This window comes from Oncorhynchus masou, chromosome 3, assembly GCF_036934945.1.
Source record: "Oncorhynchus masou masou isolate Uvic2021 chromosome 3, UVic_Omas_1.1, whole genome shotgun sequence".
Taxonomy (NCBI): Eukaryota; Metazoa; Chordata; class Actinopteri; order Salmoniformes; family Salmonidae; genus Oncorhynchus; species Oncorhynchus masou.
Genome location: NC_088214.1, coordinates 1806957 through 1833775, shown reverse-complemented (window position 1 = coordinate 1833775; position 26819 = coordinate 1806957). Strand labels below are relative to the sequence as shown.

The 26819-nt window shown below is 44.0% G+C and overlaps 2 protein-coding genes across 8 annotated transcripts in view; both read left to right on the top strand.

Moving 5' to 3' along the window:
* The window catches only part of LOC135508808 (zinc finger FYVE domain-containing protein 9-like), a 97629-nt gene extending 94945 nt beyond the window's left edge, over positions 1 to 2684 (top strand). For all 4 annotated transcript variants that reach the window (XM_064929029.1, XM_064929034.1, XM_064929039.1 and 1 more), the window contains exon 19: positions 71 to 2684. In XM_064929029.1, the coding sequence (XP_064785101.1) occupies positions 71 to 232 (162 nt within the window). In that variant the 3' untranslated portion in view covers positions 233 to 2684. The remainder of the gene's footprint in view (positions 1 to 70) is intronic.
* An 8638-nt stretch (positions 2685 to 11322) lies between these two features.
* LOC135508777 (serine protease FAM111A-like) lies at positions 11323 to 19025 on the top strand. Of its 4 annotated transcripts, none has more exons than XM_064929016.1 (6): positions 11323 to 11501; positions 11774 to 11833; positions 13250 to 13379; positions 13476 to 13550; positions 15372 to 15431; positions 15726 to 19025. In XM_064929016.1, the coding sequence occupies exons 3-6, from the start codon at positions 13332 to 13334 to the stop codon at positions 17811 to 17813; spliced, it is 2271 nt and encodes a 756-aa protein (XP_064785088.1). In that variant the 5' UTR covers positions 11323 to 11501; positions 11774 to 11833; positions 13250 to 13331; the 3' UTR covers positions 17814 to 19025. The 4 variants fall into 4 exon arrangements, with proteins under 4 accessions (XP_064785088.1, XP_064785073.1, XP_064785079.1 ...); XM_064929001.1 differs by having other exon boundaries at positions 11730 to 11833; XM_064929007.1 differs by having other exon boundaries at positions 11730 to 11833; positions 13236 to 13379.
* The last annotated feature ends 7794 nt before the right edge of the window (positions 19026 to 26819 follow it).

The following is a 26819-nucleotide window of genomic DNA, read 5'->3' as shown; positions in this document are numbered from 1 at the left end:
TGTAGAATTTCCATGACAATAGATCAATAGATGGATCAATCATAACTACCTGTCTCTGTCCTGTTGCTAGGTGGGTTACCTGGCGGGCAGTAATGGCCAGCCTCTCCTCCCCCGTTACCTGAGCGACCTGGACAGTACCCTGATCCCTGTCATCCACAGCGGGGCATGTCAACTCAGTGAGGGCCCTGTCATCATGGAGCTGGTTTTCTACATCCTGGAGATTATCTCCTAGGAGACGGATGCAACGGACCCCCTCCCCCCCCGTCTCCTGGTTCTCCCTTTCTCTCTGCCACCACCTCTCTTCCCCCTCCCATTCTGCCTCGCCTCCCATCCCTTCAGAGGGGCTGAAAACTGAGCAGGGCAGCTAGCTAATGTTGCTATCCCTTCACCAGATGGACAGCGAGCTCTGCTGGTCAGATACCAGCTAGCTAATGTTACTGTCCCTTCACCAGATGGACAGAGAGCTCTGCTGGTCAGATACCAGCTAGCTAATGTTACTGTCCCTTCACCAGACGGACAGAGAGCTCTGCTGGTTGGCTACCAGCTAGCTAATGTTGCTATCCCTTCACCAGATGGACAGTTAGCTCTGCTGATTAGCTACCAGCTAGCTAGCGTCCCTCCACTCCACCTATGCACCATCTCTTCTCTGTCCTTGGACCAGATCACATGAAGTCTGAGTAGCATTCCAGTTCCACTGTGGTAGCTAGAGGACAAAGCAGAAGCACTGCACTCTGGGAAATGTATTCTCTGAAGGCCTTGTTGTAGCATGGGGTGCTCTGAGGACCTGATGGAGAGGTGTCCAGAGCTCTGCCTGATGAAACGGCGCTTCTATCTCCGCTGACAGGGACTTCACGCGGTCCGGTGAGCTCGGAAGATTAAAGAAACTCCGATAAGTTGGAGAGAAAGGAAGCATCCTCCTGTTGATGTGGTTTCATTTTGCACCCCGGTGCTCAGTGTCAGTGCCTGCAGGCACAACTCTTCACAGAGGAAGGAAGGGTTTAAGGAAGGATTGAAGGAAGGATGCAAGAAAAGGAAGTATTCTCCTCGGGTCTTCAGTCTGGCCTCGTTTTAGCTTTATCCAATGATCACCAGATTCTTTATTTCCTGACGCGGACCGACTACAGTTTGTTTGCTCTAGTTGTGTTGTTGGAATGTTTTCTAGGCAGCACAATTGTAGTTGTCTCACTAGATCCTCCTGTAGCAGAGATGCAGCACAGCATCCTACGCCCTATTTAGGGCACAACTTGACCCCATAGGCCTTTTGGTGAAAAGTCGTGAGCTATATAAGGGACAGGGGTCCATAGATTTGGGATGCAGCCCAGCCCAGGACTGCCCTCTACTGTGTGAATAAGGACCTAAACAGATTTGTAAGAATAATGAAGTTCTGTTCTTGAGGATGAGAAACTGTAAGGTCTTATTTTTGATCTGTCAATATCTTTTGTTGATTTAAAATTTGGCAGAACAACCCCCCCCCCCCCCCCCCCCACTAGACATGCTGACATTTTGTAAAAAAAATAGTGACGGTAAATCTGAAGTTGTGTGTAAACAAAGATCAATATATTATTAAGTTCTTGAGACATGACCATTGTGGTTTTGTTGGTATGAAACAATATGCCTACGATATGAACGAGCAGTGCTACGATAGATAGACAAGTCTCATCTGTCAACTCAGACAATCACGCATGAATATCTGCAGGAGATGCATTGACAAACATCATTTAAGGTATACGTTTGTATACCATATGTATTAAAGATAGTCATTTTATTGTGACGATAAAATAAATGTGGTTGGCAGACAGTATTGAGGACGTAGTATAATGAGGACAATGAATAAACAAACTGCTATGGACAAATTACATTAAAATGGTTATTGTTGGAGGGTTTCATTCCTCCTGGGTCGTGTTCATTAGGCACCAAACGGAAGAAAATGGACTGTGACAGGAACTACCTGTCCAATGAGGAACACTTGTTTTCATTTTCCACTGCAAAACGTTTTGCGCTAATTTAATACGGCGTTGGAGTTGTCCAATAAGAAACACTTTTTTTTTCTCTTTTTTTTTTTTTCGTCTTTTGCAAAATATTTTCTGTAACATGCCCTAATGAACAGCACCCAGTTTTCTGGAGAGGGGACGATCATTGTCATTGTGTGTGTCAGTGGCTTCCTTATCCTCACACTGCAGTGTGTAACTTCAATAGGAAACCTTTTAAAGATTTTTTTGGTCCCAAGATTTTCCATGGATGTATTGGGACCTACCTAAAATGGTCCAATAGAAACTCTCTTGTTATGACAAATCATTTTCCGTTTGCTTACGGTGTACACTACTGAATACACCCTTTGACTCCCCTCCCTCCCTGGCATTACTTCAGGTGTGCATTACCCGAAGGTGTAATTGTTTTGTTTTCTTGATGGTAGCATTTTGTTATTGAATTAAACAGACTTCTACCAGAACTCGTACTGCATGTATACAGAAACCAACTAAACAAGCTCGCAATGGTGACGAGAGCAAACCAACTTCTCTGCAGACAATATTCTGCCGTCTTGTAAATTGAGTCCAACACAAAAACATCCATTGAATCAGCCTTGAACATGGCTGGATTTTCAGAAAATCCTGTTTTCTTCTTAATTTTAACATTTTGATATCATCAATCCCAAAAAAATACATCTGTATGAAAAGCCAAAAACCCTGTACATCTTACTGTTCACTACAAATGTCTAAACCAGTCTATCAAACTGTAGTATAATAAAAATGTATATAAAAGTTAAAAGCATCTTTCCTTTTTTCCCCCCAAATACACATTCAGGGATGTCACACTAGAACCTATAAGCTGTACACTGAAGTCTCTTGAGAATAAATGGGCCAATATACCAAAAGTAACATATTGGAGCGGAGGGGGAGGGGAAACATATTGGAGGGGGAGGGGGGAAACATATTGGAGGGGAGGGGGGAAACATATTGGAGGGGGAGGGGGGGGGAAACATATTGGAGGGGGAGGGGGAGACATATTGGAGGGGGGGGGGACATATTGGAGCGGAGGGGGGAAACATTGGAGCGGAGGGGAGGGGAAACATTGGAGGGGGTGGAACATATTGGAGTGGAGGGGGTGGAACATATTGGAGTGGAGGGGGACATATTGGAGTGGAGGGGGGACATATTGGAGTGGAGGGGGACATATTGGAGCGGAGGGGGGACATATTGGAGCGGAGGGGGGGACATATTGGAGCGGAGGGGGGGGACATATTGGAGCGGAGGGGGGACATTGGAGCGGAGGGGGGACATTGGAGCGGAGGGGGGACATTGGAGCGGAGGGGGGGACATATTGGAGCGGAGGGGGGGGACATATTGGAGCGGAGGGGGGACATATTGGAGCGGAGGGGGGGGACATATTGGAGCGGAGGGGGGGGACATATTGGAGCGGAGGGGGAGACATATTGGAGCGCGGAGGGGGGACATATTGGAGCGGAGGGGGAGACATATTGGAGCGGAGGGGGGGGGACATATTGGAGCGGAGGGGGGACATATTGGAGCGGAGGGGGGGAGACATATTGGAGCGGAGGGGGGACATATTGGAGCGGAGGGGGGACATATTGGAGCGGAGGGGGGACATATTGGAGCGGAGGGGGGACATATTGGAGCGGAGGGGGGACATATTGGAGCGGAGGGGGGGGAGACATATTGGAGCGGAGGGGGGAGACATATTGGAGCGGAGGGGGGGACATATTGGAGCGGAGGGGGGGAGACATATTGGAGCGGAGGGGGGACATATTGGAGCGGAGGGGGGACATATTGGAGCGGAGGGGGGAGACATATTGGAGCGGAGGGGGGGACATATTGGAGCGGAGGGGGGGAGACATATTGGAGCGGAGGGGGGAGACATATTGGAGCGGAGGGGGGAGACATATTGGAGCGGAGGGGGGGACATATTGGAGCGGAGGGGGGACATATTGGAGCGGAGGGGGGGACATATTGGAGCGAGCGGAGGGGGGGACATATTGGAGCGGAGGGGGGGACATATTGGAGCGAGCGGAGGGGGGGGGGGACATATTGGAGCGGAGGGGGGGGACATATTGGAGCGAGCGGAGGGGGGGGACATATTGGAGCGGAGGGGGGGGACATATTGGAGCGGAGGGGGGGGACATATTGGAGCGGAGGGGGGGACATATTGGAGCGGAGGGGGGACATATTGGAGCGGAGGGGGGAACATATTGGAGCGGAGGGGGGGACATATTGGAGCGGAGGGGGGAGACATATTGGAGCGGAGGGGGGAGACATATTGGAGCGGAGGGGGGACGTATTGGAGCGGAGGGGGACGTATTGGAGCGGAGGGGGGAGACATATTGGAGCGGAGGGGGGACATATTGGAGCGGAGGGGGGACGTATTGGAGCGGAGGGGGGAGACATATTGGAGCGGAGGGGGGAGACATATTGGAGCGGAGGGGGGGAGACATATTGGAGCGGAGGGGGGGACGTATTGGAGCGGAGGGGGGACGTATTGGAGCGGAGGGGGGGGGACGTATTGGAGCGGAGGGGGGACGTATTGGAGCGGAGGGGGGGACGGAGCGGAGGGGGAGACATATTGGAGCGGAGGGGGGACATATTGGAGCGGAGGGGGGGGACATATTGGAGCGGAGGGGGGACATATTGGAGCGGAGGGAGGGGGACATATTGGAGCGGAGGGGGAGACATATTGGAGCGGAGGGGGGGGACATATTGGAGCGGAGGGGGAGACATATTGGACATATTGGAGCGGAGGGGGAGACATATTGGAGCGGAGGGGGGACATATTGGAGCGGAGGGGGAGACATATTGGAGCGGAGGGGGGACATATTGGAGCGGAGGGGGGGAGACATATTGGAGTGGAGGGGGACATATTGGAGCGGAGGGGGGACATATTGGAGCGGAGGGGGAGACATATTGGAGCGGAGGGGGAGACATATTGGAGCGGAGGGGGACATATTGGAGCGGAGGGGGAGACATATTGGAGCGGAGGGGGAGACATATTGGAGCGGAGATTGCATTTTGATGAGAAACATTCAATTAAAAAGGAGATTTGGGGAGATGTGACTGCACTGATTATAAGTAATCGGTTGACAATATGATGATAGTAGCGATGTCCCCAATGTCCTGGATGTTCTCTGTATATCAGTTGACAATATGATGATAGTAGCGATGTCCCCAATGTCCTGGATGTTCTCTGTATATCAGTTGACAATATGATGATAGTAGCGATGTCCCCAATGTTCTCTGTATATCAGTTGACAATATGATGATAGTAGCGATGTCCCCAATGTCCTGGATGTTCTCTGTATATCAGTTGACAATATGATGATAGTAGCGATGTCCCCAATGTCCTAATGTTCTCTGTATATCAGTTGACAATATGATGATAGTAGCGATGTACCCAATGTCCTAGATGTTTTCTGTATATCAGTTGACAATATGATGATAGTAGCGATGTCCCCAATGTCCTAATGTTCTCTGTATATCAGTTGACAATATGATGATAGTAGCGATGTCCCCAATGTCCTAGATGTTCTCTGTATATCAGTTGACAATATGATGATAGTAGCGATGTCCCCAATGTCCTGGATGTTCTCTGTATATCAGTTGACAATATGATGATAGTAGCGATGTCCCTAATGTTCTCTGTATATCAGTTGACAATATGATGATAGTAGCGATGTCCCCAATGTCCTGGATGTTCTCTGTATATCAGTTGACAATATGATGATCGTAGCGATGTCCCCAATGTCCTAGATGTTCTCTGTATATCAGTTGACAATATGATGATAGTAGCGATGTACCCAATGTCCTGGATGTTCTCTGTATATCAGTTGACTATATGATGATAGTAGCGATGTCCCCAATGTCCTAGATGTTTTCTGTATATCAGTTGACAATATGATGATAGTAGCGATGTCCCCAATGTCCTGGATGTTCTCTGTATATCAGTTGACAATATGATGATAGTAGCGATGTCCCCAATGTCCTAGATGTTTTCTGTATATCAGTTGACAATATGATGATAGTAGCGATGTCCCCAATGTCCTAGATGTTCTCTGTAAATCGAGGTTCAGTGCATTCGGAAAGTATCCAGACTTTTTCCACATTTTCTTTTATGTTACAGCCTTATTCGAGAATGGATTAAATTAAACATTTCCCTCATCCATCTACACACAATACCCCATAATGACATCACAATACCCCATAATGACATCACAATACCCCATAATAACAAAGTGAAAACAGGTCTTTTAGAATTTTTTAAATTTTTAAAACAGACTCCTTCTTTACACAAGTATTCAGACCCGTTGCTATGAGACTCGAAATTGAGCTCAGGTGCATCCTGTTTCCATTGATCATCCTTGAGATGTTTCTACAACTTGATTGGAGTCCACCTGTGGTAAATTCAATTGATTGGACATGATTTGGAAAGGCACACACCTGTCTATATAAGGTCCCACAGTTGATAGTGCATGTCAGACAGAAAACCAAGCAATGAGGTTGAAGGAATTGTCCGTGGAGCTCTGGGATATTGGACTGTGTCGAGGCACAGATCTGGGGGAAGGGTACCAAAAAATGTCTGCAGCATTGAAGGTCCCAAAGAACACAGTGGGCTGCATCGGGATGAGCCTGCAGGAAGGGTACCACATGAGGGAGGAGAATGTCTTCCCTGTAACGCACAGCGTAGAAATTGCCTGCAATGACAAGTTCGGTCGGATGATGCTGTGACACACCGACCCCAGACCATAACGGACCCTCCGCTTCAGAGTACAGGCCTCAGTATAACGCTCATTCCTTCGACAATGAGCGCAAATCCGACCATCACCCCTGAACTGCACTTTTTTCCCCAGTCCTGTCTGGTCCAGTGGCGAGGGGTTTGTGTTCATAGGCGATGTTGATGTCTGGTGAAGACCTGCCTTACAACAGGCCTTCAAGCCCTCAGTCCAGCATTTCTCAGCCTATTGTGGACAGTCTGAGCACTGATGGAGGGATTGTGCGTTCCTGGTGTAACTCGGACAGTTGTTGTTGCCATCCTGTACCTGTCCCGCAGGTGGGATGTTCGGATGTAACGATCCTGCGCAGGTGTTGTTACACGTGGTCTACCACTGCGAGGACAATCAGCTGTCCGTCCTGTTTCCCTGTAGCGCTGTCTTAATGACCGTTCCACAGGTACAGTGGGGCAAAAAAGTATTTAGTCAGCCACCAATTGTGCAAGTTCTCCCACTTAAAAAGATGAGAGGCCTGTAATGTTCATCATAGGTTCACTTCGACAGACAAAATCAGGAAAAAGAATCCAGGATGAATTTGTTTGCAAATTATGGTGGAAAATATTTTTATTTATTTTACCTTTATTTAACTTGGCAAGTCAGTTAAGAGCAAATACTTATTTTCAATGACTGCCTAGGAACATTGGGTTAACTGCCTGTTCAGGGGGCAGAAGGACAGATTTGCACCTTGTCAGCTAGGGGGTTTGAACTTGCAACCTTCCTGTCACTAGTCCAACGCTCTAACCACTAGGCTACCCTGCCGCCCCAAGTATTTGGTCAATAACAAAAGTTTCTCAATACTTTGTTATATACCCTTTGTTGGCAATTACAGAGGTCGAACGTTTTCTATAAGTCTTCACAAGGTTTTCACACACTGTTGCTGGTATTTTGGCCCATTCCTCCATGCAGATCTCCTCTAGAGCAGTGATGTTTTGGAACTGTTGCTGGGCAACATGGACTTTCAATTCCCTCCAAAGATTTATGGGTTTGAGATCTGGAGACTGGCTTGGCCACTCCAGGACCTTGAAATGCTTCTTACGAAGCCACTCCTTCGTTGCCCGGGCGGTGTGTTTGGGATCATTGTCATGCTGAAAGACCCAGCCACATTTCATCTTCAATGCCCTTGGTGATGGAAGGAGGTTTTCACTCAAAATCTCACGATACATGGCCCCATTCATGCTTTCCTTTACACGGATCAGTCGTCCTGGTCCCTTTGCAGAAAAACAGCCCCAAAGCATGATGTTTCCACCCCCATGCTTCACAGTAGGTATGGTGTTCTTTGGATGCAACTCGGCATTCTTTGTCCTCCAAACACGACGAGTTGAGTTTTTACCAAAAAGTTATATTTTGTCATATGTTCAGATGAAACCATTCTCCCAATCTTCTTCTGGATCATCCAAATCTTCTCTAGCAAACTTCAGACGGGCCTGGACATGTACTGGCTTAACCTCTTGAAACTCCCCATCCCGGATGCGGGATTGTGACTAAGCCTCAGGCTCATTAGCATAACGCAACGTTAACGATTTCTGAAAATCGCAAATAAAATTAAAATAATGCGTTTGCTCTCAAGCTTAGCCTTTTCTTAACAACACTGTCATCTCAGATTTTCAAAATATGCTTTTGAACCATAGAAATTGATTAATTTGTGTAAGAGTATGCAAAGCTAGCATAGCATTTTGTGTAGCATGTAGCACGCAACATTTTCACAAAAGCCAGATAACCAAATAAATAAAATCATTTACCTTTGAAGAGCTTCTGATGTTTTCAATGAGGAGACTCCCAGCCACATACCAAATGCGCAGTGTTTCCTGAAAGCGTCTGTGTGTAGGAGAAATCGTTCCGTTTTCTACATTGCGCCTGGCTACCGAAACGAACCGAAAATGCAGTCACCTACAACGTGAAACTTTTTCCGGATTAACTACATAATATCGACCGAAACATGGCAAACGTTGTTTGGAATCAATCCTCAAGGTGTTTTTTCACATATCTCTTCATTGACATGCAGTTCGTGGAAGCTTGCTTCTCTCTCTGTGCCCCATGGAAAAATACTGGCAGGTGACTTTTGCGCACCAATTTCGGCGCAGGACACCGGGAGGACACGTGGTAAATGTGGTCTCTTATGGTCAATCTTCCAACGATCTGCCTACAAATACGTCACAATGCTGCAGACACCTTGGGGAAACGACAGAAAGGGCAGACTCATTCCTCTTGCGTTCACAGCCATATAAGGAGATCATGAAAGACAGAGCCTCAAAAATCCTTGTCATTTCCTGGATGCCAAGTCATCTTGGTTTTGCCTGAAGCTCACGTTAAAGGGCACGCACAGAGAAGATATTTGTATTTCTGGACACGTCAGAGTGTTTTCTTTCGAACAGTAGCAATTATATGCATAGTCGAGCATCTTTTTGTGACAAAATATCTTGTTTAAAACGGGAACGTTTTTCTTCCAAAAATGAAATAGCGCCACCATAAGTGTAAGAGGTTAAACAGGGTGACACGTCTGGCACTGCAGGATTTGAGTCCTTGGCGGCGTAGTGTGTTACTGATGGTAGGCTTTGTTACTTTGGTCCCAGCTCTTTGCAGGTCATTCACTAGGTCCCCCCGTGTGGTTCTGGGATTTTTGCTCACCGTTCTTGTGATCATTTTGACCCCACGGGGTGAGATCTTGTGTGGAGCCCCAGATCGAGGGAGATTATCAGTGGTCTTGTATGTCTTCCATTTCCTAATAATTGCTCCCACAGTTGATTTCTTCAAACCAAGCTGCTTACGTATTGCAGATTCAGTCTTCCCAGCCTGGTGCAGGTCTACATTTTTGTTTCTGGTGTCCTTTGACAGCTCTTTGGTCTTGGCCGTAGTGGAGTGTGACTGTTTGAGGTTGTGGACAGGTGTCTTTTATACTGATAACAAGTTCAAACAGGTGCCATTAATACAGGTAACGAGTGGAGGACAGAGGAGCCTCTTAAAGAAGAAGTTACAGGTCTGTGAGAGCCAGAAATCTTGCTTGTTTGTAGGTGACCAAATACTTATTTTCCACCATAATTAGCAAATAAATTCATAAAAAATCCTACAATGTGATTTTCTGGATTTTTTTTCTCTCATTTTGTCTGTGAGAGATGAAATGTACCTATGATGAAAATTACAGGCCTCTCTCATCTTTTTAAGTGGGAGAACTTGCACAATTGGTGGCTGACAATACTTTTTTGCCCCACTGTGCATGTTCATTAATTGTTTATGATTCATTGAACAAGCATGAGGAAACGGTGTTTAAACACTTTACAATTTACAAGATCTGTGAAGTTAATTGGTAAAAATCCATTTATCTTTTGAAAGAGTCCTGAAAAATGGCTGTTTCTTTTTTTGCTGTTTATGAAAAGTATACAGCACCAGTCACAAGGTTGGACAAACCTCATTCCAGGGTTTTTCTTGATTTTGACTATTTCCTACATTGTAGAATAATAGTGAAATGTAATCATGTAGTAACCAAAGAAGTGTTAAACAAATAAATATATTTTATATTTAGCCACCCTTGATGACACTTGGCATTCTCTCAACCAGCCTCATGAGGACTGCTTTTTGATTGCAGAGGCCAGGTCATCTGATGCAGCACTCCATCACTCTCCTTCTTGGTCAAATAGTCCTTACACAGCCTGGTGGTGTGTTTTGGGTCATTGTCCTGTGGAAAAACAAATTATCATCCCACTAAGCGCAAACCACATGGGATGGTGTATCGCTGCAGAATGCTGTGGTAGCCATGCAGGTTAAGTGTGCCTTGAATTCTAAATAAATCACGGACAGTGTCACCAGTGTCACCGATGTGAAATGGCTAGCTAGTTAGCAGTGGTGCGCGCTAATAGCGTTTCAAGGCGTGACGTCACTCGCTCTGAGACCTTGAAGTAGTTGTTCCCCCTTTGCTCTTCAAGGGCCGCGGCTTTTGGGAGCGATGGGTAACGATGTTTCGAGGATGGCTGTTGTCTATGTGTGCAGAGGGTCCCTGGTTTGAAAGTTAGACTGTAACACCAGCAACAGCACACCACCACCTCCATGAAAAATTACCACATCGAAGTGCTCACTTGTCAGAATAATTTTGTTCAATGTCATTCTTCCTGGGTGTATATTAGCAGATTTGAATCAGATTTCATGTTGCTAAAAATGGAGCCAGTTCCACTTTAAACAGCCCTAACCAGAGTGATTACAAACCAACCCAGAAAGAGATCTGGGGAAGCCTGAGGATAAACGACATGAGCTGGCAGGCTTGTGGTGAGTTGGTTGCTCGTCAGGTCATTTGAGCTCTTTTACCTGGCTGAGTTCCAGCTGTTAGGAACAACCGACATCATTTAATTTGAGCTCAAGGAACACCAAAAGAGAGAGTTGAAGATTTTGTGATTAAAAAGAATATATATATCTAAACAATATTTGATACACATTATTGTATTTTTTGGTCTGCGGAAAATGTGCAAAAAGTCGCTCAGTGGTGGGTCTTGAACAGGGCGATTTGATCAACCAATCGTGGTCCGTTGTGGTGTGCATACCCGATACTTCCTCTATGGCGAGACTATTTAAACCACTGCCCGTGAAAAAATACACGAATGATCGTCTTTCTGACGCCTTCCGAGAGGGTCTGCTGGTTTCATTTAATGTTATTCTGCCCAGGTATTCAACACAGCGCTGGATACTAGTTTATTCTGCTCACAATTCGCGGGGACTGACCTGTCGTTTTGGAAGAACTATCAGCGTAAGTATCCCGCTGTTATGATCTCTTGAGTTATACGGGTTTCTTTTTAGGTCAAGACTGTCGTGACATGCGTAAATCCAGAAATATGAAATATCAATACAGGAAGCTATATGTTTATACATGAATACATCGTTCAAGTATACACAGAGTTAGTACAAAGAAGACAGTCCTTGATCGAGCACCTTTTCATCGCAGCTGTCTCAAAAAAGTTATCGCGCCATTTTCTAGGTCGATCAGGTGGCTGATATCCTGTTTTCTTCTCACGGTGACAGACAACTTCATGGACATTTAGATTTTGGTATCCTAAAACATATGATACGATTTTGAATCAGGTAAGACATGTATTAATGTTGATTCATGTAAACCATAGTTTAATCAAATGTTAAAGAAAAATGTTCCGGACTGCAACCTACTTTTCTTTTTTTTTAAAGGTCGTTTTCTCAAATAATTTTGAGCTGTAGTTCGAATCAGAGTTCGACTCTGCTTCATTATAGTGTGCACACCAGTCCAAATGAACCGAATAGTCCGAACTAAGGGGGTCACCGCACCAGAGTTCAGAAAACCGCACCAAACTAATATGAGAGTAAGAGTCAATATTTTTTATTTAACTAGGCAAGTCAGTTAAGAACAAATTCTTATTTACAATGACGGTTTCCACCGGTCTCACCCGGACGATGCTGGGCCAATTGTGCGCCGCCCCATGGGACTCCAAATCACGGCCGGTTGTGATACAGCCTGGATTCGGGGGGAGGGGGGTGGAGGGTGCTATCAAAAACTCGAAATACTTAAGAGAATAAGTCACAATTAATTGGAGAATAAAGTCGCAATAATTCGAGAATAAAGTAGAAATATTTTCAGAATACAATTTTTTAATCAAATTGAAAATAAAGTAGAAATAATATTTATAGAGAATAAAGTCAAACATTTTGGAGGGAAAAGGCGACAGCAGGATATTTTTCTCAGCCACAATCACATGACTACTGGGATCAGTACGGAATACATATTAGGAACTCATTCCATAACTGACTAGGGGAGGGTTTAGGAGGAGGGGTGGTACTTGACTAGGGGATGGTTTAGGAGGAGGGGTGATACTTGACTAGGGGAGGGTTTAGGAGGAGGGGTGATACTTGACTAGGGGAGGGTTTAGGAGGAGGGGTGATACTTGACTAGGGGAGGGTTTAGGAGGAGGGGTGATACTTGACTAGGGGAGGGTTTAGGAGGAGGGGTGGTACTTGACTAGGGGAGGGTTTAGGAGGAGGGTGGTACTTGACGAGGGGAGGGTTTAGGAGGAGGGGCGATACTTCACTTGTGCAGGGTTGACACTTGACTAGTTAAGGAGTAAGCTCTAAGGGGTTATGATGTTCTTGAAATTAAATTTACACTTTATTATTGAAATAAGTTTAAATTAAATGTACACTTTATTATTTAAATAAGTTTAATTTAGACTAGTCTCAATATAATACAACTTTATTCTCAACATTCTGAGAATTAAGTGTTATTCTTTTTTTTTTAAATATATATTTGTATAAAAAAAATCAGCAGCCTCCACTGCCCTCCAGTGTGTGTTGACGTCATTTTACAGGATTTGTTTTTGGACGGAAGCTGTAGAGATCCGTAAGAAATGGCACATCTGTAGCTAAATATCTTATTCAGACGTTTTGTTTTTAAACATTAAATGACCTGGTATGATGGGCTATTGATTCAACTAATTATTACAATGTGTTGAAATGCAAGCTTTTACTTTGAAGGTTTCGTCATTACCATACAAAGTGGCATCTTTGTTTGTGCTGCTGGCAGAATTGAACTGTGCTGTTGCCTGAACATAAAACCATGGGAGATGTAGGGCAGAAACAACAGAAACTGGACCAATTTTTGAAGGTATTTTGAAAGGAGTTCTACCAAACTAGCTTTCTACAACTTGAGTCACTGCCAGAACCTACAAAATGTGATGGTGTTTTTTTTTCTAAATTGCAGAAGATGACTAGTCCAAGTAACACTTCAAACAACCAACAACAAACTCCTGACCAATCTCCAGGAGCTGATGCCAAGGTGACACCCACACACTCTGTCATATTACTTTCAATCTTTGTTTTATTTTATTAGTGTGACTTGCTTCAGAAGTTACACTTTAAATATTGTACAAATTATTTCTGTCTCTGCTTTGGAAAGCAATTTTTTTTTTTTGTACACTGTGTGGTGGAAATTCTTACACAGGGTCACTCAAAGTCAATCTTTAATAAACCATTGTTTATTGTCAGCGTGCTAGTACACATGTCAATCAGGAGCTCTGCCTCATTAGACCCAGCAGTTGTCTTATACACGGCTATACACAGACAAGTTTTATATTTGCATGATTTAGCATAATTAATGTATCATTACCATTTTGTTCTATTCGTGTGACGGACCAAGGCTGGTTCGTAACATGTGACACCTTACGAGGCTCCTCCTCTCTAAGCTGAGACCTTGAAACTGAGATATCTTTTGTTTGTTCTCCAAACAAAATCTGGTCGTACTGCCAAACTGCAGCTCCTGATAGTGAGGATTTGAACAGTTAGCCACTTGCATGAACACAGAAATTGGTTACTAGAACAGCACATGAATAGAAGACAGAAATTAGTTAAAAGAAAAGTACAAACAATTAAATTCCCTTAGCACTGTTTATGCTAGATACCACTACAACTAATACTACCACTACAACTAATACTACCACTACAACTAATACTACCACTACAACTAATACTACTACCACTACAACTACTACTACCACTACAACTAATACTACTACCACTACAACTACTACTACCACTACAACTATTACTACTACCACTACAACTACTACTACCACCACCACTACTACCACCATTACTACTACTACCACTACTACCACCATTACTACTACTACTACTACCACCACCATTACTACTACCACCACCATTACCACTACTACTACCACCATTACCACTAATACTACCACCATTACTACTAATACTACCACCATTACTACTACTACTACCACCATTACCACTACTACTAATACTACCACCATTACTACTACTAATACTACCACCATTACTACTACTACTACTACCACCATTACTACTACTACTACCACCATTACCACTACTACCACCATTACTACTAATACTACCACCATTACTACTACTAATACTACCACCATTACTACTACTAATACTACCACCATTACTACTACTAATACTACCACCATTACTACTACTACTACCACCACCATTACTACTACTAATACTACCACCATTACTACTAATACTACCACCATTACTACTACTACTACCACCATTACCACTACTACCACCATTACTACTAATACTACCACCATTACTACTACTACCACCACCATTACTACTACTAATACTACCACCATTACTACGGGGCGGCAGGGTAGCCTAGTGGTTAGAGCGTTGGACTAGTAACCGAAAGGTACAAATCTGTTGTTCTGCCCCTGAACAGGCAGTTAACCCACTGTTCCTAGGACGTCATTGAAAATAAGAATGTGTTCTTAACTGACTTGCCAAGTTAAATAAAGGTTAAAAATGTTAAATAAATATTAAATAAAGGTGGCAAAAAAAATTTGGGGCCAAATCAGTGTCCAAAAATACCGATTTCCGATTGTTATGAAAACTTGAAATCGGCCATTCCATTAATCGGTCGACCTCTAATACTAGCCCCAATTTTTCAACATTAGCCTCTAACAATTTAAACTTCAGAAATGATTCCACTAACTTACAAAGACAGCTGAAGCAAGTCACACAATTTGTTTGGGTGAAAAATGACCCTTTTCTTGTAATTGTAGTTGATGTATATGTTGTCACTCATCCATTACAAACTCATCAGGTTAAATCCTCGTGCAACCAGCCAGGAACATCTAGCCAATCTCAGGATCCTCATATCAAGGTTAGACATGCATTCATCTGCCTGTATTTGCTTTAGTTGATCATGCTTGTCCAATGTATTTATCTGTTCATTAATAATAGTAAATTATGAGTTATTTTTAATATAGTCTTCTATTTTACAAGCTGATGTAGCGGAGGTGAGGAGGTGTCACTCTCTTCCTGCGTCTTAAAATCGTTGTCACTCTTGGACCAAGGGGGAATTTCCTCTTGGCCTAATGGTTGTCATTGGTTCCCTGAGAGGGAGACTGTGGTTCTAATCCCCTGAGCCTCAACAATTACATCTCTTCTGTCACAGAAAGAAGCACATGATGAAAGCCATTCCTTCCGATACCGCTTCGGATACCAACAACGCAGAGTTACATGCCATACTCATGGAACGGTCCTGGATGCACTGCGAACAAGCCCGGAGTTCGAGAAGGCGACAAAGATAAGACAGGGGATGGGAATTGTCATCCAAAGAGAAAAAGAGCCACGGGCAGCTGTCAGTACACATTTCCCCTGCCATTTAATTGATAACAATGAGCTAGTGACAGTCAGCTTCATCAGAGTTCTAAACGGTAGTTCTTCAGATACCCGGAGCCTTTACAAACAGAGTCACCCCCCAAAAATACAACCTGACAAGTTGATGATTTTCTGTGTTGAAACTGAAGGTGGAAAAGGTATTAAAACAAAAGTAATGAAAAACTCAGAGCTCAAGAAGAAAGTGAAGTATGTTTGTGTGTACGGCTACAAAGGGGAAAGGGTGAAGCAAGCCTTGAGGAGAGATGGGCGGTTTGATAAAACCATCTTTAAAACACGCTGTGTTCTTTCTGAGCCAGAGACGAGTGTCGACACAGAGATGTCCCAGCCAGTCGATGGTCTTGATGGGAAAAGTCGTAAAGGTGAAATGGTGGTTGTGAAAGTAAAACGTATCGGTCGTGTATCTCAGCCACAGCCAGATAGTCTTGAGGACAACACACCAACTGAAGAGCTGTACGTCCCCTCTGATGTAACATCGGAAGCAGCTCTCTCTCCTCAGAGTTCTACCAAAACAGACACAGTTAAAACACAGTTGCAGACAAAAGAGGCAGGAAAAGATGGTAGTTCTCTGGTAGTGAAGCAAAAACGTCAAGAGATTCCAAACTCTAAAGAGATCCTAAGCATCCTGCGTTCCCAATATGCAGGTTTGGTAGATCACTTGAAAGAGAGAGAGAATTTGAAAAAGCCTTCAGACGTGCAGCAATTCTTGAGAGTGGAGTTTGGAAAGAAAACACAGAGCTTCCAAGAGGTGAAGAAAGTGAAGAGACTAATGGAGCTGAGTGCTTCTGTTTGTCAGGTGAGAATTGAAGGGGCAGCAAAAGGAACTGGCTTCCTTCTGTTTGAAAAGTTGATCCTTACAAACGCCCATGTTGTCCATCAAATCTATGAGCCGATAACTAACAAGCTGCAACAATCGGTAACAGTCACGTTTGACTTTGAAGACCTGGATGAGAGAACGCAGCAGATACCAGTGCAAAGTGAAGTTGTAGCCTATGGAAAAGTTGTTTCTGGGAATCTTGACTTTGCTTTGCTGGAGCTTAGCTCAGATCCTGACATCTCCTTGCCTTCAAGCTTGCTTGACATCTTCAGCTTTCCGTCTCCAGAGGGCGGAATCTGCATCGTCGGCCACCCTGAGTGCGGCGTGAAAAAGACAGACCCCTGCTTTATCATTCGATATGGAGATCGTACACAAGCTGTAGAAAAACATTTAACAGACAATGAGGAATACATGCATGTCATAAACAACAGATATTTTGAGGAGAAGTGGGACATCGAAACATGTCTACCGAGGGACACAGAGAAGATGACCTATGACACCTGTTTCTTCCACGGTGCCTCTGGCTCTCCAGTCTTCGATGAGTACTGCCAGCTGATCGCTATGCATACAGCAGGCTACTCCTACCAGGGTAAAAGAGGGAAAACCCAGAGTGTCATAGAGTATGCCATTCCCCTGTCGGGCATACTTGAGGAGATCGTCATTCAAGCGGTGCGTAGGAAAAGGGTTGATGTGCTACAGGAATTCCTGAGGCAGAGGAGGATGAAATTAGACGTAGTGATGGAAAGAGTCAAGGCCCGGTCTGTTAATGCCAGCCTGGTCAAGGCATTTCGGGAGAAGCTGCCGTTCAACAGTAACTTTTCAGATCAGGGAGAGCAGAAAACCTTCCACCAGTTCCTCTTTGATAAAGCCACAGGGGTCGAAGCCACAGGGGTCAAAGCCACAGGGGTCGAAGCCACAGGGGTCGAAGCCACAGGGGTCAAAGCCACAGGGGCCGAAGCCACAGGGGTCGAAGCCACAGGGGTCGAAGCAATGGAGGTGGATGTCTATGACAATTGGAAAAAATGCCCCGTTGTCATATTTAAGTAAAAGTATAGATACCTTAGTAGAAAGTTACTCAAAAAGTGAATGTTACCCAGGAAAATAGTACTAAAGTCTAAAAAGATTTGATTCTATATATACTTTATCAAAAGTAAAAGTGTAAATCATTTCAAATTTCTTACGTTAAGCAAAGCAGACGGCACCATTTTCTGGTTTTGAAAATGTATGGATAGCCAGGGGCACACTCCAACACTCAGACAACATTTACAAACGATTGATTTGTGTTTAGTGAGTCCTCCAGATCAGAGGCTAAAAGGGATGGCCAGGGATGTTCTCTGTTTAGTGAGTCTGTCAGATCAGAGGCAGTAGGGATGACCAGGGATGTTTTCCTGAATTTGATCTTTTTCCTGTCAAAATGTAATGAGTACTTTTGTGTGTCAGAGAAAATGTATGGAGTAAAAAGTACATTGTTTTCTTTCGGAATTTAGTGAAGTAAAATTCAAAGTTGTCAAAAATATGAACAGTAAAGTAAGCTACAGGTATCCCATAAAACAACTTAAGTAGTATTTTAAAGTATTTTTTACTTAAATACTTTACACCACTGATGATAATGATTAATGAAAGTAGTGACGCGTATATTATTAAAATCCATACTTTTAATCTAAACTGTATTATGATGTTTTCATATATTAATTATTTTATATTTCATTATTACATTCCTCAATACAGACCTGTTCTTGGGCAGATCATGATAACGTTCCTCAATACAGACCTGTTCTTGGCCAGATCATGATAACGTTCCTCAATACAGACCTGTTCTTGGGCAGATCATGATAACGTTCCTCAATACAGACCTGTTCTTGGCCAGATCATGATAACGTTCCTCAATACAGACCTGTTCTTGGGCAGATCATGATAACGTTCCTCAATACAGACCTGTTCTTGGCCAGATCATGATAACGTTCCTCAATACAGACCTGTTCTTGGGCAGATCATGATAACGTTCCTCAATACAGACCTGTTCTTGGGCAGATCATGATAACGTTCCTCAATACAGACCTGTTCTTGGCCAGATCATGATAACGTTCGATGCATCATTCATGTAACCTACTATTGAGTCAAATCAACCTGAGATCTTTCCATGGAAATTGTAGTTTAACATACGCTAGTCTGACATGATTGTATTGTTTTCTGCCGAGGAGACGTACTGTAACCATTGTTTGTTGTAATCTTCAAAATAAAAGCACAGGAGAAGCTTTCCTACTGTGTTATTGACTGTATGTTTATTCCATGTGTAACTGTGTTGTTTGTGTCGAACTGCTTTGCTTTATCTTGGCCAGGTCTCAGTTGTAAATGAGAACTTGTTCTCAACTGGTCTACCTGGTTAAATAAAGGAGAAATAAATAAGATTGTATACTTGTAAACATGTTTTATTTTCTTCAAGCAGAAATTAAACTTAATAATCATGACCAAGTAATATGTTAAAAACAAGAGTACAACACTGTTAATATAATGTTAGACAATCAGGTTCCTATCATAGTAAATCTAGGTTTTAATGGATTGTCAAAATGCTTTAGTAGTTTTCTGAACAGGAAATAAAAACAGCCCTCTGCTTTGTGAAAGACCAAGGACCAGAACTGAATATTCAGGACAGAAAGGAGAGCTGGTAGCAGAGAGACACAATCCTGGTCCTGGATCAACTGTAATCTCAAATAGTTTAGAGCAGTGGTTCTTAACCTTGTTGGAGGTACTGAACCCCACAAGTTGAATATGCGCATTCACCGAACCCTTCTTAATTGGAAAAATAAAATGTGATTTTTTTTTTTTTTTTCAAATTCAAAAACATAGGTATATATTTTACTGGTGCACAAAAATGAACCGTGCATCAACATCACTGTGTTCAAATAACAAATTCATCAAAACATGATTTTCACACAAAAACATAATAATGAATATTTACTGCAAATCAGTGTGACTATTGCTGTTGCCTTACAGAGACCAGTTCAGAAATGTGCGGCTTCACCTTGGCAAGTGCCACTCATGTCATTTTCACAACAGAGTCTGTTCCTTTTCTTTGTTTTTATGTCCAGCATCCTCGAAAAGGACTCTCTTGTAGGGAAGTATCCGTCGAGAGACTTTTGCAAGCTCATCTTAGTGCGTGGCAATTGCTTGCTTCAGTTCCGCGGGTCCAGAAATGTCTCCGATTCCAGATACATCTTCGATCTGACACAGTCGTCCAGCTGGGGAAAGTTAGCGAAGTCATCGTTCTCTGTTCGTCGTTTCCATAACGGTAGCTTTTTTTGAAAAGCCTTCAGGTTTTCCTCCGCTTCGATGATGTTGACTCCACTGCCCTGCATCTTTTGATTGAGATAATTGAGAGCTGCGAAGATATCAGCCATGTACGCTAAAATGAGAATGAACTCAGAATTTTTGAAGCAATCTGCATGACAATGTTGGTGCTCTTGCAAAAACCGGGCTAATTCCACACGCAGGGCAAAAACACGATTCAGCACCTGTCCCCGGGATAACCACCGAACGGTAGAATGGTACAGAAGTACCTCGAATTCAGAGCCCATTTCTTCACACAGATCACGGAAGCTAGTGCCTCTAGTTCGCACATAGTTCACGCATTCCACTACAATTTGTAATACTTCTGCCAGTTTTGGAGGCAAGGTTTTTGTTGCCAACGCATGCCTGTGCAGAATACAATGCGTAACAATGATGTGTGGTGCATCGGCTTTCACTAGCGCACCAAAACCAGACTTTCTTCCCAGCATGACTGGAGCTCCGTCCGAACAAACTGCAGAAACCATATCCCACGAAAGATTGTTGTCTTTGAAGAATTAATCCACAAGTTTCTTCAGCTTTGTTGTTGAGGCTTACAAAATAAAACATCTTTCTTTATCACGCCGTCTTTCACATAGCTCACGAATACAGCAAGCTGGCTTAGATTGGAAACGTCTGTGGTCTCGTCGAGTTGAAGGCTGAATTTTCCCGGGCTTGAAATCAGATTTGCAACTACTTGAGCCAAGATGTCTTTGCTCATGTCCCTTATTCTGTCGCTGATGGTGTCATTTGGGATAACTTAACTGCAGCCTCATTTCCCAGCATGATATTCGCCATCTTCAACACAGCTGGTTTTCTGAGTGTTTCACCAATGGTGTGCGGTTTGCCCTGCTTTGCAATCAGGTAAGCAACTTCGTACGATGCTGTGAGGATCGGTTTGTTGATGGGTACAAAGCCGAGAACAGGCAGAGTAGCCTTTTCATCGAATCTGGCTCTCTTCACCTTGAATTCAGCGAGCGTTGTGTTCTTGTATTCTTGCCAAGCGGGGCGTGTCATCACGACTCATATGAGTCGGATGTGTGTCTTGACCTCCGCCGAACCCCTGGGGTTCAATCGAACCCAGGTTAAGAACCACTGGTTTAGAGCAAATGATGAATGATCCAGGATCTGTAATTAGGAATTGAACCTGGGAACGAGGTTGAGGATTTGATGGAGGAGAATACAACCTTATAACAATATGGTGTCAAAAACACAGTAAACGACATGACAGATGATTCTGACTAGGCCCCAAATGGCACCCTATTCCCTATATAGTGCACTACTTTAGACCAGAGCCCTATGGAAGCCTATTCCCTATATAGTGCACTACTTTAGACCAGAGCCCTATGGAAGCCTATTCCCTATATAGTGCACTACTTTAGACCAGAGCCCTATGGAACCCTATTCCCTATATAGTGCACTACTTTAGACCAGAGCCCTATGGAACCCTATTCCCTATATAGTGCACTACTAGCCTTATGGGCCCTGGTTGAAAGCAGTGCACTACATAGGGAATAAGGTTCCATTTGGGCCTGATTTCAGAATCAGGGTGCGTAGATCTCCCCACTACAGGTCCCTGTTGTTGCTGCTGAGTAGTTTGGGGTAGGAGGTTCCGATGGATCGCCCCTGACGATACACCACCATCTCCAGCAGGTACTCGTCCACCTTCACCACGGCCGTGGTCACCTGTACATAAACCACAAGGCTAACGTTAGCCAATACATCCACCCATTTATATACTGGCTAGGGTTCTCCTCATCAACACCAACGTTGGGCTGCATCCCAATTCACAACCCTTTTCCAGAACTGTGCTGATTCAGTCTGGAGGGGTCATGTTATGTATTCAGTCTGGAGGGGTCATGTTATGTATTCAGTCTGGAGGGGTCATGTTATGTATTCAGCCTGGAGGGGTCATGTTATGTATTCAGTCTGGAGGGGTCATGTTATACTGGTCAGAACAGTAGTTTATTCAGTCTGGAGGGGTCATGTTATACTGGTCAGAACAGTAGTTTATTCAGTCTGGAGGGGTCATGTTATACTGGTCAGAACAGTAGTTTATTCAGTCTGGAGGGGTCATGTTATACTGGTCAAAACAGTAGTTTATTCAGTCTGGAGGGGTCATGTTATGTATTCAGTCTGGAGGGGTCATGTTATGTATTCAGTCTGGAGGGGTCATGTTATGTAATCAGTCTGGAGGGGTCATGTTATCTATTCAGTCTGGAGGGGTCATGTTATGTATTCAGTCTGGAGGGGTCATGTTATACTGGTCAGAACAGTAGTTTATTCAGTCTGGAGGGGTCATGTTATACTGGTCAGAACAGTAGTTTATTCAGCCTGGAGGGGTCATGTTATGTATTCAGTCTGGAGGGGTCATGTTATACTGGTCAGAACAGTAGTTTATTCAGTCTGGAGGGGTCATGTTATGTATTCAGTCTGGAGGGGTCATGTTATACTGGTCAGAACAGTAGTTTATTCAGTCTGGAGGGGTCATGTTATGTATTCAGCCTGGAGGGGTCATGTTATGTATTCAGTCTGGAGGGGTCATGTTATACTGGTCAGAACAGTAGTTTATTCAGTCTGGAGGGGTCATGTTATGTATTCAGTCTGGAGGGGTCATGTTATACTGGTCAGAACAGTAGTTTATTCAGTCTGGAGGGGTCATGTTATGTATTCAGCCTGGAGGGGTCATGTTATGTATTCAGTCTGGAGGGGTCATGTTATACTGGTCAGAACAGTAGTTTATTCAGTCTGGAGGGGTCATGTTATGTATTCAGCCTGGAGGGGTCATGTTATACTGGTCAGAACTGTAGTTTATTCAGCCTGGAGGGGTCATGTTATGCTGGTCAGAACAGTAGTTTATTCAGCCTGGAGGGGTCATGTTATCTATTCAGCCTGGAGGGGTCATGTTATGTATTCAGCCTGGAGGGGTCATGTTATACTGGTCAGAACAGTAGTTTATTCAGTCTGGAGGGGTCATGTTATGTATTCAGTCTGGAGGGGTCATGTTATACTGGTCAGAACAGTAGTTTATTCAGTCTGGAGGGGTCATGTTATGTATTCAGTCTGGAGGGGTCATGTTATACTGGTCAGAACTGTAGTTTATTCAGTCTGGAGGGGTCATGTTATGTATTCAGTCTGGAGGGGTCATGTTATGTAATCAGTCTGGAGGGGTCATGTTATGTATTCAGTCTGGAGGGGTCATGTTATACTGGTCAGAACAGTAGTTTATTCAGTCTGGAGGGGTCATGTTATACTGGTCAGAACAGTAGTTTATTCAGTCTGGAGGGGTCATGTTATGTATTCAGTCTGGAGGGGTCATGTTATGTATTCAGTCTGGAGGGGTCATGTTATACTGGTCAGAACTGTAGTTTAGTCAGTCTGGAGGGGTCATGTTATGTATTCAGTCTGGAGGGGTCATGTTATGTATTCAGTCTGGAGGGGTCATGTTATGTATTCAGTCTGGAGGGGTCATGTTATGTATTCAGTCTGGAGGGGTCATGTTATGTATTCAGTCTGGAGGGGTCATGTTATGTATTCAGTCTGGAGGGGTCACTTTACCACCATCTAGGCATTTTAACTACCGTTTAATCCAATTGCAAAAATACAAGATACACATTTCAAAATGCATGTTATTTTTGAAGTACTGAATAGAAAGAAAATATCGTCATTATGATTTTCCAGTATTTGACTATAACTTCACATGCATAAAGTTTTCTATCACGACTCAGGATACAGGAGGCAGACGGTTCTCAGATAATTTATTACAAACACGGATCAGACAGGGGACAGGCAGGGGATCGTGATCAGGTACAGGACAGGCAGGGGTTCGTGATCAGGTACAGGACAGGCAGGGGTTCGTGATCAGGTACAGGACAGGCAGGGGTTCGTGATCAGGTACAGGACAGGCAGGGGTTCGTGATCAGGTACAGGACAGGCAGGGGTTCGTGATCAGGTACAGGACAGGCAGGGGTTCGTGATCAGGTACAGGACAGGCAGGGGTTCGTGATCAGGTACAGGACAGGCAGGGGTTCGTGATCAGGTACAGGACGGCAGGGGTTCGTGATCAGGTACAGGACAGGCAGGGGTTCGTGATCAGGTACAGGACAGGCAGGGGTTCGTGATCAGGTACAGGACAGGCAGGGGTTCGTGATCAGGTACAGGACAGGCAGGGGTTCGTGATCAGGTACAGGACAGGCAGGGGTCCGTGATCAGGTACAGGACAGGCAGGGGTTCGTGATCAGGTACAGGACAGGCAGGGGTTCGTGATCAGGTACAGGACAGGCAGGGGTTCGTGATCAGGTACAGGACAGGCAGGGGTTCGTGATCAGGTACAGGACAGGCAGGGGTTCGTGATCAGGTACAGGACAGGCAGGGGTTCGTGATCAGGTACAGGACAGGCAGGGGTCCGTGATCAGGTACAGGACAGGCAGGGGTTCGTGATCAGGTACAGGACAGGCAGGGGTTCGTGATCAGGTACAGGACAGGCAGGGGTTCGTGATCAGGTACAGGACAGGCAGGGGTTCGTGATCAGGTACAGGACAGGCAGGGGTTCGTGATCAGGTACAGGACAGGCAGGGGTTCGTGATCAGGTACAGGACAGGCAGGGGTTCGTGATCAGGTACAGGACAGGCAGGGGTTCGTGATCAGGTACAGGACGGCAGGGGTTAGTGATCAGGTACAGGACGGCAGGCAGACCCGGGAAACAGAACTTGAGAAAAAGGAAGATGGGAAAGCACGCTGGTAAGACCTGACAAGATGAACAGACAAACAGAGAACACGGGTATAAATACACTGGGGATAATGGGGAAGATGGGCGACACCTGGAGGGGGGGGGGTGGTGGAGACGAGCACAAAGACAGGTGAAACAGATCAGGGTGTGACAGTTTTCATCATTTGTATCCAATGGCAGTTTGTGAGCATGTAGAAAAATATGTCAGTCTTACATTTTCATTAAACATATGTCAGAAATAGGGCTATTTTAAAACGGTTGGCTACTTTAAAGACGTAGCACATGCAACAGTTTTATATATGACTTGTTAACTTATACAGTATTGCCTGTCTCTTTGCTTCCAGTCTATCAACGAAATTCAGATGAGTGGAATATATTGTTAGAAACAACACATATGTCAGCAGTACAACATACAGTATACAACACCATAATCTCCGCCCCCTGTATTTCTGTCTATTCTTCACGTGAATGATGGGGATTTGGGCCTGGTCTCAGAGGAGCAGCATATCCTTCACGTCAATGAAATTCAGATGATGAATGGAATATATTGTTAGAGACAACACAGGTATTTCAGCAGTACATTGTACACAACACTGTCATTCATAATGGCAGCACAGAGAGTGACTTTGTCCTATTGAAGCACACTGGCTGATGGAGAATGATGATGTACCATTTACAGACACATCCATATAGTTTTTTGTATTTATTTAACTAGGCAAATCAGTTAACAAATTCTTATTTACAATGACGACCGAGGAACAGCTGGTTAACTGCCTTGTTCAGGGGAAGAACGGCGTATTTTTACCTTGTCAGCTCGGGATTCGATCAAGGAACCTTTCGGTTACTGCCTCAACGCTCTAACCACTAGTCTACCTGCCGCCCCAATCAACCTGCTATATAATTTGGTTTCCTGGAGCAAGACAGTTAACCGTAACTGATTCTGTCAGTCACTCTGGATAAGAGCATCATCTAACTGACTGAAATATAAAATATAAACATAAATAGATGCCATATTTATATATTCATGACGAGTAAAATAAGACATTTACAAGATTCAGCAGTTATCAAACTATATACGTTAACTAGGCACTATGTAATTAGGGTTTAATAGCTATCAGTTTTGAGCAGTTTGATTAAGTGATAGTTACTTGTATTGTTGACATGACAAGAAAATCATATCAAAAGTAAAGTGAATATTGCATTTTGAAAAGCAGATAATTAGATCGAATTTGTATCCTAATTGAAAGTGATTTGGTGCAGTGAACAAGTGACTTTGTGAATTTGTTTTCTGTGACTCAGTCAACTGAAAATGTGCTTTTAGAGTTTTGAGACATGAGCCACTCTGATCTGTTTTGATTTTGTGCTGAACGACATGCTTGTGAAAATTGTACCAAAGTGATTGAAAAAGAAAACGGCAACTTCCAAGGCTGTGAAGTACAGACTGCTTGTTGTTTCCCCACTGGGCCAGGTATGAATGCTCTGGGGGCATAAGCCTAACCACCTTGAATACAATGAGGAGCTCATCAACCATCAGAAGACCATTAAGTATGCTAAATTGACAGACTTTCTCAGGTATGTATCAGATACTCAACATGCTCTGCTCACACCAGCTGTGATGGTCCGGGCCTAAAACACATGAAAACAACACTAGACACTATGGAACACAAAGATTGTACTGTCTCATTCTGGAATATACAAGATCAGAGGTCATCTGCATTTGGCCTAAAGATCAGGAACCCAGACTTCATCAAATACATTGGAAATACAGACATTGTCATCCTACAAGAAACCTGGTATAGAGGAGATGGACCCACTGGTTGCCCTCTAGGTTACAGAGAGCTGGTAGTCCCATCCACCAAACTACCAGGTGTGAAACAGGGAAGGGACTCAGGGATTATGCTAATTTGGTATAGAACAGACCTAACCAACCCACTCTATTAAATTAGTCAAAACAGGAACATTTTACATCTGGCTAGAAATGAATAAGGAAATGATCTCAA

What these genes read in the sequence shown, in the direction of transcription:
- LOC135508777 (XM_064929010.1), top strand. Translation starts at nt 13,332, where the DNA reads ATGGGAGATGTAGGGCAGAAACAACAGAAACTGGACCAATTTTTGAAG. An exon ending in AACTGGACCAATTTTTGAAG is followed by an intron (nt 13,380 to 13,475) that starts GTATTTTGAAAG and finishes TCTAAATTGCAG; the next exon opens with AAGATGACTAGTCCAAGTAA. An exon ending in CTCCAGGAGCTGATGCCAAG is followed by an intron (nt 13,551 to 15,371) that starts GTGACACCCACA and finishes CAAACTCATCAG; the next exon opens with GTTAAATCCTCGTGCAACCA.